Source organism: Chelon labrosus (assembly GCF_963514085.1).
Source record: "Chelon labrosus genome assembly, chromosome: 18".
Lineage (NCBI taxonomy): Eukaryota > Metazoa > Chordata > Actinopteri > Mugiliformes > Mugilidae > Chelon > Chelon labrosus.
In genome coordinates, this window is record NC_140351.1 from 26,186,876 (window position 1) to 26,201,843 (window position 14,968).

Below are 14,968 nucleotides of genomic sequence, written 5' to 3' on the forward strand. Positions count from 1 at the left end.
GATGAGAAGCTTCTGGTAGAAGGCACAGAGAAGAGAAGTTGCATTTCAGTTTGTAACGTCACTAAAACTGTTTACATAAAAAAATGTCTTCATTTAGTGTTTGCTGCATATGGGAATTCATTGATTTAAATTCTGTAAATTCACAGATCTGAAGATGAAAAAGCTAGCTGTCACTGTTTTGCAGAGAAATATTATCATGGCAGCAAAGATTTTGTTAAGAAATAATTGCTCCGAGAGCTCGGAGGAAAGTTTCTTTTCAGTATAACACATTTATTTATCCTGTAAAATGTCCAATTTATGCAATAAAGCATGCTGCATTAGTTTTGTAAGTAAAGCATACTAAAGCTCCACTCTAAAGTTTGTCTCTTGTGCAGCATTTAAAGCTAAGACAACTAAAACAAAGAAAAATAAGACAAAATTTGAGTAAATTATTTTGTGTTAGCTGCACAAATCAATTCTGGTTATTGTTGCTATGAGCAAAACATAGCCCTGTTTTTATTTTGCACAAAGAAAGCAATTTTCTCCACTTATAAAGGAAAAATTAAGTCTTTATATTATGTGCCAACTTTACAGAAAAAATGAAACCTTGCTCATACCGTATGTTTCGTAGAAGGTATATCTATTTATGAATTCCTGTCGATCTTCTGTACCTAAATTCTGTTAAATAAAACTGAATGCTTAAACTTCAGTCAGCTGTACGTAGTGACAGAGGACCTAAGTCTGATTGAAAATGGAGCCAAAGTTCAAGAGTGATCTTGGCTTGTATCAAATGTCTTGTGCAGCAGCTTTCTCCAGAATCTCTTTACTCTTGTCAGCTTTATAGTTCCTGGTTCCAGTAACCAGGAAGTAATCCCTGGCTGCTGATCAGCAGACGAGGAGGCTGCTGCTGGCACCCAGAGGACGCCTGGGAGTCCTTCAGTAGGGTGGTGGGTGAGTCAGAGGTGTTTCCATACTAGGAGAAGGATGTCTGGTCCAGGTCTCAAAGGCGAGAGTTGCAGGGCAGAGGTCGAAACGCAACCTCCATGTTCTCCTCCATGATGATGTCAAACCGACACATGAGAGGCCTGAGAAGAAGATGCTTTTATTACTTTACAGAACCATCTTAGCCTCATGGGTTCTTTTTTACTCAACATCAGCCACAACATAGCAGACGAGGAACACCTCATAAGAGCTGCAGTTCTGGAGATGCTCCGACCCAGTCATCTAGCCATCACAGTCTGGTCCTTGTCAATCAGATTCTTCCACTTGTCTATTTTTCCAGCTCCACTATCAGGAACCAGGATAACCAGATAATTAATTTAATTTAATTTAATTTAATTTGCACACAGATTAGTTTAATTAAATAATGTTGTAATGCTAACTTTAGTACTACTAAAATCCATTCATAAACTGCAGAGTAGGATTTTACACAACCTGGAAGCAACAAAGAAAAGTTGCTCTTATTAATGGCTTATTTAAGCTTAAGTAAATTAATAAAGATTTATGAACTCTTAGTCGATCATTATTACATCTTATAAACCCTTACAAAGTGTTATTAATGTGAGTGTGGATCTGAACCAACTGCAGCAAAACACTGACCTCTCAGGACGTTCCAGTGGTGTGAAACGAATTCGTAGCAGCCTGATTTTGTAACGAGGCCCGATGACATTCCCTGTGTTGATTCTCAGCGAGATCTTTTGGACGTTTTGCAGGTCCTCATCGAACTGAGCCAGCAGCCGCGTGGAGGTGTACTGCTCGAACCGGAGAAGCTTACTGGAAACAAAGGAGGAGATAAACACATCAACTCTTGAGAATTAATTTGCAGGTATAAATCTACCAATTAACATTTACATTTAAAGTTTTAATTTATTTATAAAACCAGATGTGTGGATTTCCTTCCTGCACTGTGTTGTGTTTAAACAGTATAAAGACTCACTGATCTATTCGGGCCTCTGTGAAGTTTCTGCCACTATGCAGCCGGATGTAGACCACCCCCCAGCGGAGGTACTGGTTCCATGTCACCATGTCCACTCTGTAGCTCAGCTCTGCCACACACAAGGCAATAGACTGTGTTACTGTTGATGTATAAGATCTTTTTTTGTTAGTGAGTCCTAAAATATTAAAATCAGCTGAAATCCTGCAAGCAGCGGATTAAAATCATTTCACTGATTAAGGTAAGGAGTTTGTCTTGGCCATTTCAAATCATTCATTATGTTCTTTAATTATTCTTTCATAGAACAACTTGTGTTCTTGGGCTTGTTGTCTTGCTGCATGACCCTGTTTCTCTTCAGATTCAGCTCATGGTGCAGATGCTGCAAAACATGTTTTGCGGCATTTTTTATCAATATATGACTGAATTTGTGTTAGTGTATTTTGGACTCACTCCTGTAGGGCAGCATGGCCGTGGTGCTGAAGAAGACTCGAGTCTGTCCAAGTCTCAGCAGAGTGTCCCTCCACGGGCTGACATCGTAACCTGCAGGTGAGACCAACACTATCTGGATATTGGAGAAGATGACAGTGAAAACAGTCATCTGGTGTTTTATCCCTCTCAACTAAATTTGGAAACATTTTGTGCAGTTATTTTATTCAGGGTATTTTAAAGCTGAATACATTTTTATCATACTCTTACTCTCTTCCCCCTTCTCCTCATCTCCACACCTCCCCGGTGAAGACCCCCAGCTGCTCAACACACCAGAAATTGACTTTTTCACCAAATCTGGTAGTATGACCTGGGCCTAGTCAAGCTAAGCTAAGCTAAGCATAGAACTAGAAATGTTGATTTGATGTGACGTTTGTTTTTACTGAGTTGTTGTGATCATTGGGTTATAGTATAGTGATTTGATGTTAGTTTAGGTTATGCAACACTAAACTAACCATTCTTCCTTTAACCTGGCACCTCATAAACTCTTATCACATTCCACACAGGCATTCAGCCAGCACATGGCACTGAGACAGCTCTTTTAAAGATTTTTAATGATTTGATCTTAACAGTTGACTCTGGTCACTCGGCAGTCCTTGTTCTCCTCGACCTAACGGCTGCTTTTGATACAGTCGACCACAATATCCTCCTGTCCCGCCTTGAGAGCTATGTTGGGATCAGCGGTAATGCTCTGAAATGGTTTAATTCCTACCTGATGGACAGGACTTTCTCAATCCGCCTGGGAGATTATTCATCTGGACATGCCCCGGTCATATGTGGTGTCCCCCAGGGTTCTGTTCTGGGCCCCACCCTATTTTCATTATATATGTTGCCTCTAGGTTCTATTTTTAAAAAGCATAATGTCTTCTTCCATTGCTTTGCTGATGATGTGCAGATATACATGCCTGTAAAAATTAAAAGCAAAGGTGCACTGCAACCTCTGCTTGACTGTCTAAATGAAGTCAAGTTGTGGCTGTCATCAAACTTTCTGAAACTAAACGAGAGCAAGACAGAATTGATTGTGTTTGGCCCCCCACTGTCACTGGGCGAGGAATCCATCCTCGGGCCCATCTCCTCAAATATGCTCAGCTCTGTGAAAAGTCTGGGAGTGCACTTTGACAATTCCTTTAAATTTAGAAAACAAATTTCATCTGTTGTCAGCTCAAGCTTCTTTCAACTGAGACTAATTAGCAAAATAAAAGCCTACATTCCCCCGGGTGACTTAGAGAAAGTAATACATGCCTTCATTACAAACCGGCTGGACTACTGCAATGCCCTGTATGTGGGCTTAGAACAGTCCTCCATCCAGCGTCTCCAGCTGGTCCAAAATGCGGCCGCTCACCTTTTAACAGGTACCAGGAAAACAGAGCACATAACCCCAGTGCTGAGGTCTCTCCACTGGCTTCCGGTTTCCCAGAGGATAACTTTTAAAATCTTATTGCTGACCTTCAAGGCCATGAATGGCTTGGCTCCCTCCTATCTGGGTGACCTGCTTGTTCCCTACACTCCGTGCACAACATCACGGTCATCCGACCAATTCCTGTTCAGCATACCAAAGACACGGCTAAAAACAAGAGGCGATCGAGCCTTTGCGGTCGCCGCTCCTAAACTTTGGAATGACTTACCATTCTCTATTAAAACAGCTCCAAATTTAGAACATTTTAAATCTCTACTAAAAACCCACCTCTTCTCCCTGGCTTTTAACCCATGACTGAAAGTTTTATCATCATAGTTTTTATTGTGTTTTTATTGGTTTTAGTGTTTCTTATTGTTTCCCACATTTTATGCTTGTATGTTTATTTTGCTTTGTTGTGTTTTTTAATCTGATGTTCTAATTGTGATTGTTTTTATTGTAAAGCACTTTGGTTTAAGGTGCTATATAAATAAACCTGACCTTGACCTTGACATTAGTGTCCCCACTCAGCAGCCATCTTGTTTCCTTTGTGTTCAAGGCCTCAAGGCCCCAGCGGCCATCTTGACACACCCACACGCGCAAAGACACACACACACACACACACACCCACACACACATACACACCACTGTATAAAGTACACTGTAGTTAGATCATATGTTTTGACTTTTATTCTTGCTAATAAATGTCTTTTAAAACATACCCGTCTGTTTAATGTTGCACAAGAGTGAATACTGCCAACCTCTACACTGTCAAGAACTCTAAATTCCTTCACCTTAACTAGTTGTTAACGTGGTAATTTTGGTTATAGTTTTTAAGTTACTTATTAATCAGAAATCCGTCTTGACAATTAAGTATATTTTATGAGACTGATTTGATTAATTGGCTATCTTTTCCCTTCTTAGAAGGGTGGTGCTCTAGTAGTTCAGATCCATTCATTCTTCTATACCCGCTTATTCCTGTTAAGGGTCGCGGGGGTCTGCTGGAGCCTATCCCAGCTGTCATCGGGCGAGAGGCGGGGGTACACCCTGGACAGGTCGCCAGTCCATCACAGGGCTAACACAGAGACAGACAACCATTCACACTCACACTCACACCTGCGGCCAATGTAGAATCACCAATTAACCTAATGAGCATGTCTTTGGACAGTGGGAGGAAGCCGGAGTACCCAGAGAGAACCCACGCAGACACAGGGAGAACATGCAAACTCCACACAGAAAGGCCCAGCCGGCCCACTGATTCGAACCGGTGACCTCGCTGTGAGGCATCAGTGCTAACCACCTCGCCACAATTCAGATCCAATTATTTAATAATAAATAATTATTTTTGATAATTATTAATTATTAATGATAGCCAAACCCCAATATTGAGTGCCTTAGTACACAGGCCCAACAACATTAAAAACCATTTAAAAACTTTTCTTTCATCAAAAAATAAGTTGGTATTATAGCAACAACTGGACAGTTATATACACAGTTATACAGTTCAATTTAGTAAACATCTTGTTCTAGTTGTCATGGTATAGGATTTCAGCAGGTATCAGAGGAAATCTTAAAAGTTATGGACACTTGCTATAAGGTTAGGTACACTAGTGAATCAGTTCTAATAGTCATGCATTAAATCCTCCTTCATGAATGTTATAATGTTCAGTTGATGTTGAAACGGCATCAGAAAGATGGTAATTCAACAGTATGATCATTTTGGAGGATGTAGTTTGTGGCGCTGTTAAAACGGATTTAACACTAAAGTGCTTCTGTTATGTAGCCTAGTCCACTGACTACCAGAGGTGTATAGTAACGAAGTAGATGTACTTCGTTACACTACTTAAGTAGTTTTTTTGAGGATCTGTACTTTACTTGAGTATTTTTTTCAGGACTTTTACTTTTACTCTACTACATTTAAAAGTTAAAAAATATACTTTTACTCCGTTACTGTGACGTTTGCCACCTCATTACTCGTTACAAATTAATATAGAAATATAATTACTTTACGCACTTTTTAGTGCGCAGGCGCCGACTTGAGCGGCCGCTTGTTGCTGGTGCTTCTGACCGAGTTTCCAACTTTTGTAAATATTTCTTCGAAACTTTTTTCTTCTTTAGCACACAAATATCCATTATATTTGTTAGTTTCTTTGTTTTATAAAGATGCTTCTCAGAGGACTTTTATTCACTTTCCTGTTCACAGCCGGACTATTGTTTGGAGAGCATTCATTGTTTACAGTCGGGATCAGCTGTTTGACCTGAGACACGCCGGCACAGACCATGGCTACATCACAGACCTCATCCCTGAGGAGATAAAGAGAAAGCAACGGGGGAGAAGAGGCAGGGGATGGAGGACGAGGCAGAAGAAGGCAGTGGCGAGGAGGGAGCGAAAGAGATTTAAGCCGTGTCTTCCCCCCATCATCATGGGAAATGTCCGGTCGCTGGCTAACAAAGTGGATGAGCTGGAAGCGCTAGTCAAGACCCAGCGGGAGTTTCGTGAGTGCAGCATCATGTGTTTTACGGAGACGTGGCTGCACTGGGACATCCCTGACCAGAACGCCACCATCAACGGCTTCCAGACTGTCCGGGCAGATCGGGACGTCACCGCAAGTGGTAAGCGGAAAGGAGGGGGGCTTGCCATCTTTGTCAACAAACCACATCACCATCAAGGAACAAGTCTGCTGCCCGGATATCGAACTGCTGGCTGTGGGGCTCAGGCCGTATTTCCTGCCGAGGGAAATTCCCCATGTTATCGCCGTCACGGTTTACATCCCACCATCAGCGAACCCAATGGTGGCATGTGACGTCACTCACGGCGTCATTGCAAAACTGCAGACCAAACATCCGAATGCCCTGATAGTAGTCTCTGGTGATTTCAATCATGTCCCAATGACAAATACACTGACTAATTTTACACAGTATGTTGACTGCCCGACCAGAGAGGAGAGGACACTGGATTTGCTGTATGCTAATGTAAGGGATGCACACAGATCTACCTCCCTTCCCCCCCTGGGCAGGTCAGACCATAACCTGGTTCACCTCAAATCCTGCTATGTGCCCCTGGTTAGGAGACAACCAGTCACCACCAAAACAGTGAAAAGGTGGTCTGAGGAGGCCTACCACTCACTGCAGGACTGTTTTGAACTAACGGACTGGAATGCACTCAGTGAGCCACATGGATAGGATATTGACGGGCTTACGGAGTGTATAACTTTTTACATAAACTTCTGTGTGGACTCCATTGTCCCAACAAAGACTGTCTACTGTTACTCAAACAACAAGCCATGGGTAACAAGTGACCTCAAAGACATATTGAATGCCAAGAGAGGGCTTTTAGAACCGGTAACCGTGAGGAGCTGAAAGTTATTCAGAGGGATCTGAAAGCAAAGATCAGAGAGGCTAAGGAGTCGTACAGGAGAAAGCTGGAGGGGAAACTCCAGCAGAACAATGTGACGGAGGTATGGAGAGGCATGAGAAACATCACTGGTTTCAAACCAGCTGGGAGTGCAGCAGAGGGAGGTGTGGACAGGGCCAATGAACTAAACCTGTTTTTCAACAGATTTGACACAGTGGACCCTACCCAACCCCCCACAGACCCCCTTGTGAGCTGCCCATCATCATCATCAACACCAACGATGGCATCACCATACCCTCCCCCACCTCACAGCTCTCCTGCTCCTATTGATGGCCTTGCTCCCACCTACACTACCTCCTCCATCAGCCCTCTCCAGAGGCATGGCAGCAACCCCCCACCAAGAACAATGACGACGACCTGCTTCACAGCTGACCAGGTGAGGAGACGGCTGAGGACACTCCATGCAGGAAAGGCTGCAGGCCCAGATGGCGTCTGTCCCAGAGTGCTTAGGGCCTGCGCCACCCAGCTGTGTGGAGTCTTTCAACTGGTCTTCAACATGAGCCTGAGCCTACAGAGGGTACCTGTGCTGTGGAAGACATCATGCCTTGTCCCAGTGCCAAAAACACCATGCCCCTGAAGCCCCAGCGACTACAGACCAGTGGCCCTGACCTCCCATCGAGCGACTGGTTCTGGAACAGCTGCGAGACATGGTCGACACTCAACTGGACCCTCTCCAGTTCGCCTACCAGCCACGACTTGGAGTAGAGGATGCCATCATCTTCCTGCTCAACTGTGCATATGCTCATCTAGATAAACCGGCAAGCACTGTGAGGGTCACATTCTTTGACTTTTCCAGTGCTTTTAACACCATCAGGCCGACTCTTCTGGGTGACAAGCTCAAAGCTATGCAGGTGGATGCCCCCCTGGTGTCCTGGATTGTTGGCTGCAACACGGTGTGTCTGACAGGGTGATCAGCAGCACTGGGGCTCCACAAGGGACAGTCCTCTCCCCCTTCCTCTTCACCGTCTACACCACGGACTTCAACTACGAGACAGACTCCTGCCACCTTCAGAAATCTTCTGATGACTCTGCGGTAGTAGGATGTATCAGTGATGGTGAGGAGGCTGAGTACAGAACTGTGGTGGGAAACTTTGTCACATGGTGTGAGGACAACTTCCTTCAGCTGAATGTGACGAAGACAAAGGAACTGTTGTGGACATGAGGAGAAAAAAGGCTCCGGTGACCCCTGATACCATCCGGGGGGCCCAGGTGGACATTGTGGAGGACTACAAATACCTGGGAGTGTACATCGACAATAAACTGGACTGGTCAAAGAACACTGAGGCACTCTACAAGAAGGGACAGAGTCGACTCTACCTTTTGAGGAGACTGAGGTCCTTCAACATCTGTCGGACAATGTTGAGGATGTTCTATGAGTTTGTGGTTGCCAGTGCGCTCCTGTACGCCGTTGCACAGGCTGCGAGCGGCAGACGCAAATAGACTCAACAAACTGATCCGTAAGGCCAGTGATGTTGTCGGGGTGGAGCTGGACTCTTTGAACACAGTGTCAGAGAGGAGGATGCTGGCAAGAGTGGAGACCATCCTGGACAACTCATCTCATCCATTCCACAACACACTGGCCAGTCTAAGGAGTACCGTTAGTAACAGACTCATCCTACCAAAATGTACCACAGAACGTCACAGGAGGTCATTCCTGCCTGTGGCCATCAAACTTTATAACTCCTCCCGCTGAGTGTTAGTCACTCACCTTTAACATTTCAGATGCCGTTAATTTATTTGCAACCTCTTACCTCTGTATTTTGTGAATACTTGTGCAATATTGTTCTTTTACTTTAAATGCATCTTACTTATTTTTATATATTTTTGTACAACTTTTATTCTATTCTATTCTATTGTATTTGCTCTGTTAACTAGCAACTGTCACTTTATGGGAGCAACAGCAACAAAACAATTTCCTTGAAGGATTAATAAAGTATTCTGATTCTGATTCTGATTGATTAATCGTCGAAGGATTATCTGGAATGGGCGTGTCCGAGAGGACGAGAGGAACAACGTACGGTACTATCACGAGGTTTAGAGGTAAGGGCGGGATGCGCGGGGTGGAAGACATCAACATGGCTACCTCCATAGTTAACGCCGATGAGGAAGACACGGAAGACGTTACCACACTGACAGTATCTTCTTCGGTAGAAGACGACAGTCACCCATGACTAGGAGATAGGAGGAACTTTTTTGTGTTCTTAGGCAGACATGAGACCCTTGGTCAGGGGTGCTCATTACGTCGATCGCGATTAGTAGTGTAAAACCCGGATCTTTTGAGGGGTTCGGATCAGTCTGAATCACTCACTGATATGATCCAGGTTTTGCGAGTCACTTGAGTCACTTGAGTCACTTGACCTAAAATGGCCATGGCAATGTCTGGGAGTTAACTTAGAATAAACTACAATACGATATCCAAAATGCCAACAAAAATGTCTACTACAGTTTGGTAAAATATAAAAAATATGAAGAAAATAATCCAAGAATAAAGACAATGGAAATAAAAAGCTGGCGGAGAAATGGACAGTGAGACTATTTACTGGACTTTTTGAGGTTGGCATTTAAAAATGTAAGTTGACACACCTTGTCAGTGGTGAAGTGGCCCCTCCTGTCTGACACAATTTGTCCTGTTTTAGAGAAAACACTGAGGCGCACTGAGGTGGCGACGATGCAAAGTCTGGTCTTCATCACAGTGCACATGTTTTTATAGACCTGTGCTGTGACCTGTCAGCTGTGCGAGGAATGAGTTGTTCTGACAGTGTTTTGCTACTATTTCTACAGTAGGCCCCTTAATATTATGTATTATTATTATTATTGTTATTATTATTACTATTACATAATTGTATTATATTATATTATATTATTTATAGTACATAACTCGAGCTACATTCATGTTATTGCCATTTATCAATCATGTAAACGCGGCCACTGAAAATCATCTCAACTAAATCATATCAAGTAGCTTACATAAGCCTAAAGCTTAAAATTACGCTGTGCAAGAAAAAATAAATAAAAATAAATAAAAAATGAATGAGTACAGGGTCACCATTACAAAAGAATATGTTATTTTCTTATGGTCTAAAATATACGTGGATCCATGAGTCGGTTAAGTTTCGTTTCTCTGCCGAGTGAGTAGCGAATCTGCCGGGATTCATGAGTAGTGAATCCACAGGGACTCATGAGTAGCGAATCCGCAGGGACTCATGAGTAGCGAATCCGCCGGGACTCATGTGTAGCGAATCTGCCAGGATTCATGAGTGGTGAATCTGCCGGGATTCATGAGTGGCGAATCCGCAGGGACTCATGAGTAGCGAATCCGCCGGGATTCATGAGTGACGAATCCGCAGGGATTCATGAGTGGCGAAGGGACTCAGTAGCGCCACTCCACTCCAGTGGCTGAGTGCCGTAGTTTGCTAGTGGCCAAGTCGGGTAGTACATTTTGTTTCTTGAGCCGGATCCCGAATCTTTTTTCCACCGCTAATCGTGATCGACTGGTAGATCGCGAAGGTAGTGCGGGTAGATCTCGTGCCATTGACATTTTTTTAAGATGTTAGTCTAAAGCATTTATCCCTTGCAACTCCAAAACAAACAGATAGATAAACGTTCATCTTTATTTATTTTTACTTTATATTTGCGACATGCCCTCAGTTCAGCGGCATAAATCCACGCACAACTTCAACAACAACTCAAGACTACTGTCTTTCTTAAAGAGACAGCGCTATTTTTGTAAAGGTGCAGTGCACCAATTTTTCTTGATAAAAATAAAAACAAAGATGGATAGAGCTTTTAACACTGTAGCAACAATTGATATGACAATAAATGTGATATATATATATATATATATATATATTTATTTAAACACACACACGGGTAGATCACTTGGTCATAAAAGTAGCTCGCAAGCCAAAAAAGTGTGGGCACCCCTGCGACTTGATTCACTCAGTCAAGTGTTTTTTAGTTTTTGTTTTATCATACCACATCTATTTCATTCACCTGAAAGTGAAATAAAGAGAACAAGGGGAGAACCATTTTTGGTTGTTTTGCTTCTTTTTATGCATACTGTAAAAATACTTTGTACTTGTACTTGTACTTATGACACTTGAGAATATTTTTTCACAAGATACTTTTGATACTTAAGTACATTTAATGTGAGCTACTTTAAGACTTTTACTCAAGTAATTTTCTTATGGGTGACTAACTTTTACCAAAGTCATTTTCAGTTACGGTATTTGTACTTTTACTTAGTTAGTAAACTTTATACTTTTTACTTTATACACCTCTGCTGACTACAATGTCAAAATAAATGGAACATGTGAATCAACAGCCAGAACATTCATGAAGAAAAGATTTAAAGCAGGACTTTTACATTAGAATGATTTTACAAGTATAGGTAATGTTTTAGCAATATTAATGGTTTTGTACTTTTAATTTTTGCTTCCATTGCTCCATATCTGGTTGGTTAAAATTGATTAGTAAGTCCATTTTATTTTTTTTTTTTACTTGAACCATATTTTCTCCAAATGACTTCCCATGGCTAAAAAGACATGTTTACATTCAGGATTATTTTAATTTAAAATTTTACTTTCTCACTGCATCACTTACAGAACACATTTAAACTCAGATGTACTTTTCCTGAATGAGATCTCACCGAGGCAGTGGAAAAAAGTGTTTAGTAAGTTCTTCTTAACAGGAGTAATTGGTATTTTTGTGCAGGAATACATAGTACAACGTGTCAGTGACCTTTATTAGCTTGTCTGGCTTGTGAAAGTGCATTATGTGACAAATGATTTCCTGGCTTACAGTGTCTTCCAGCACATACCGAGCATGGGACAGGAAGCTGGTTTAAAAGCCTCGCACTGCAGACAGTGACCGTCCAGAAAGTCGCTGTAGGATGAGCAGGGGTAACCAGTAAGGCTGCAGGTTCGGTTGAGAGCACACAGGTACAGGAACACAGATCGCTGGTGGTCACACACAAAGTAAGATTTACCTGTGGGACATCAGATGACAGTGCAGTGAGAATGTGTGTTTATTAGTGAATTTGTGTGTGTGTGTGTGTGTGTGGGTGCGTGTGTGTGTGTGTGCACGTTCACCTGCAAAGATGGTTTTAGGACATCCTGGTTGGTCGGCTCCACCGTTGGCATAGAAATCAATATGTCCATGAGCTCCTTTCAGTCCAAATGCTCCATGTAGAAAACACAAGTTAAGAATCTGTCACATCTGGAGATGAATATCTAATTTATAATAGAATGATTTATATTATATCTTTATATATAGTCATGATACAAAAATATTGTGTCTAATTATTGTCACAAAGTCTGATTTAAAAACTTACAGTTCATGTCGGTGTGAAGCACGTCCACAAACATGGCATCTGAGGGGTCCAGTCTCTCCTCTGGTGTGGCACTGGTGAACATGGGCCCGGCTGGGTCCAAACCTGGAGGACAGGAAGGAAGGAAACATGTGAAGGTTCTCAGTCATCCAGGTAATGGTTTGTCTAAAAACAACTGAGCAAAATAAAATTAAACTGGACTTATTTAAGTCTGATCTTCACAACACATGCTGGTGGAAATGTATGATCACATGGATAATTAATTGTCGAAGGATTATCTGGAATGGGCGTGTCCGAGAGGACGAGAGGAACAACGTACGGTACTCTCACGAGGTGTAGAGGTGGGATGAGCGGGGCAGCGGACATCAACATAGCTTCCTCCATGGTTGACGCCGATGAGGAAGACACGGAAGACATTACCACACTGACAGTATCTCCTTCGGTAGAAGACGACAGTCACCCATGACTAGGAGATAGGAGGAACTTTTTTGTGTTCTTAGGCAGACACGAGAAACTTGGTCAGGGGTGCTCATTACATCGATCGTGATCGACCGGTAGATCGCGAAGGTAGTGTGGGTAGATCTCGTGCCATTGACATTTTTTTAAGATGTTAGTCTAAAACATTTATCCCTTGCAACTCCAAAACAAACAGCTAGATAAACGTTCATCTTTATTTATTTTTACTTTATATTTGCGACATGCCCTCAGTTCAGCGGCATAAATCCACGCACAACTTCAACAACAACTCAAGACTACTGTCTTTCTTAAAGAGACAGCGCTATTTTTGTAAAGGTGCAGTGCACCAATTTTTCTTGATAAAAATAAAAACAAAGATGGATAGAGCTTTTAACACTGTAGCAACAATTGATATGACAATTAATGTGACTAAATATAAATAAATATATATATATATATATATATATATATATATATATATATATATATATAAAACGTCCCTCTCACCCTCTTGGGGTGGTATCTGTGTCATCCTCAAGCTCAGGTCCTCTACCAGAGGCCTGGGAGTTTGAGGGTTCTGTGCAGTATCTTAGCTGTTCCCAGGACTGCGCTCTTCTGGACTGAGGCTTCTGATGTTGTTCCTGGGATCTGTTGGAGCCACTCCCCCAGTTTGGGGGTCACTGCCCCGAGTGCTCCTACTACCACAGGGATCACGCTCGCCTTGACCTTCCACATCTGCTCCAGCTGTTCTTTCAACCCTTGGTACTTTTCAACTTTCTTGTGTTCCTTCTTTCTGATGTTGGCATCTGCTGTTATCGCCACATCTATCACCACCGCCTTCTTCTGCTCTTTGTCTACCACCACTATGTCCGGTTGGTTAGCCAGGACCTGTTTGTCAGTCTGGAAGCTGAAGTCCCACTGCACCTTGGGCCTGTTGTTCTCAGCCACCTTCTGTGGTGCGGCCCATTGGGATTTGGGTACTTCTATTCCATACTGGGTACAGATGTTCCTGTACACTGTTCCAGCCACTTGGTTGTGTCTCTCCATGTACGCTGACCCGGCTAGCGTCTTACACCCTGCTATTATGTGCTGGACTGTCTCAGGTGCATCTTTGCATAGTCTGCACCTTGGATCTGATCTACTCTTGTAGATCTTGGCCTCTATGGCTCTTGTACCTAGGGCCTGTTCTTGTGCTGCCATGATCAGTGCCTCTGTGCTGTCTCTGAGTCCAGCCTTTTCCAGCCATTGGTAGGTCTTCTCGATATCAGCCACTTCTTCAATTTGGCGGTGGTACATGCCATGTAGGGGCTTGTCCCTCCAGGTGATCTGCTCCTCTTCCTCTGCACTCTCATCGGATTTCAGTTGCCTGAGACATTCACTTAGCAGTTTGTCCTTTGTGGCCATCTTTCTGATGTACTCTTGGATTTTTGATGTTTCATCCTGGATAGTGGCCTTGATGCTCACTAGTCCTCGGCCTCCCTCTTTCCGCTTAGTGTATAGTCTCAGGGTGCTGGATTTGGGGTGAAACCCTCCGTGCATGGTGAGGAGCTTTCTTGTCTTAATGTCTGTGGCTTCTATCTCCTCCTTTGGCCAGCTTATGATCCCAGCAGGGTATCTGATGACTGGTATTGCGTACATGTTGATGGCTTGGATCTTGTTCCTGCCATTTAGCTGACTTTTCAGGACCTGCCTCACTCTCTGGAGGTATTTGGTTGTGGTTGACTTCCTTGCGGATTCCTCATGATTTCCGTTAGCCTGTGGGATACCAAGGTACTTGTAGCTGTCTTGGATATCACCTATGTTGCCCTCTGGTAGGTCGACCCCTTCAGTTCTGATCATCTTGCCTCTATTTGAGACCATCCGGCCACACTTGTCCAATCCGAATGACATCCCCATGTCGTTGCTGTAGATCCTGGTGGTGTGGATCAGTGAGTCGATTTCTCGCTCATTCCTGGCATACAGCCTTATGTCATCCAT

At 43.0% G+C, this 14,968-nt stretch overlaps 1 protein-coding gene across 1 annotated transcript in view; it reads right to left on the minus strand.

The window, feature by feature from the left end:
- Window positions 1-678: 678 nt before the first annotated feature.
- The window catches only part of lipib (lipase, member Ib), a 36,204-nt gene continuing 21,914 nt past the window's right edge, over window positions 679-14,968 (minus strand). Inside the window, exons 4-10 of the mRNA XM_084565780.1 lie at window positions 12,539-12,640; window positions 12,297-12,386; window positions 12,026-12,193; window positions 2,363-2,452; window positions 1,916-2,024; window positions 1,579-1,752; window positions 679-1,064 (exon numbers count right to left, since the gene is read on the minus strand). Coding sequence (XP_084421906.1) covers window positions 980-1,064; window positions 1,579-1,752; window positions 1,916-2,024; window positions 2,363-2,452; window positions 12,026-12,193; window positions 12,297-12,386; window positions 12,539-12,640 — 818 coding nt within the window. The 3' untranslated portion in view covers window positions 679-979. The remainder of the gene's footprint in view (window positions 1,065-1,578; window positions 1,753-1,915; window positions 2,025-2,362; window positions 2,453-12,025; window positions 12,194-12,296; window positions 12,387-12,538; window positions 12,641-14,968) is intronic.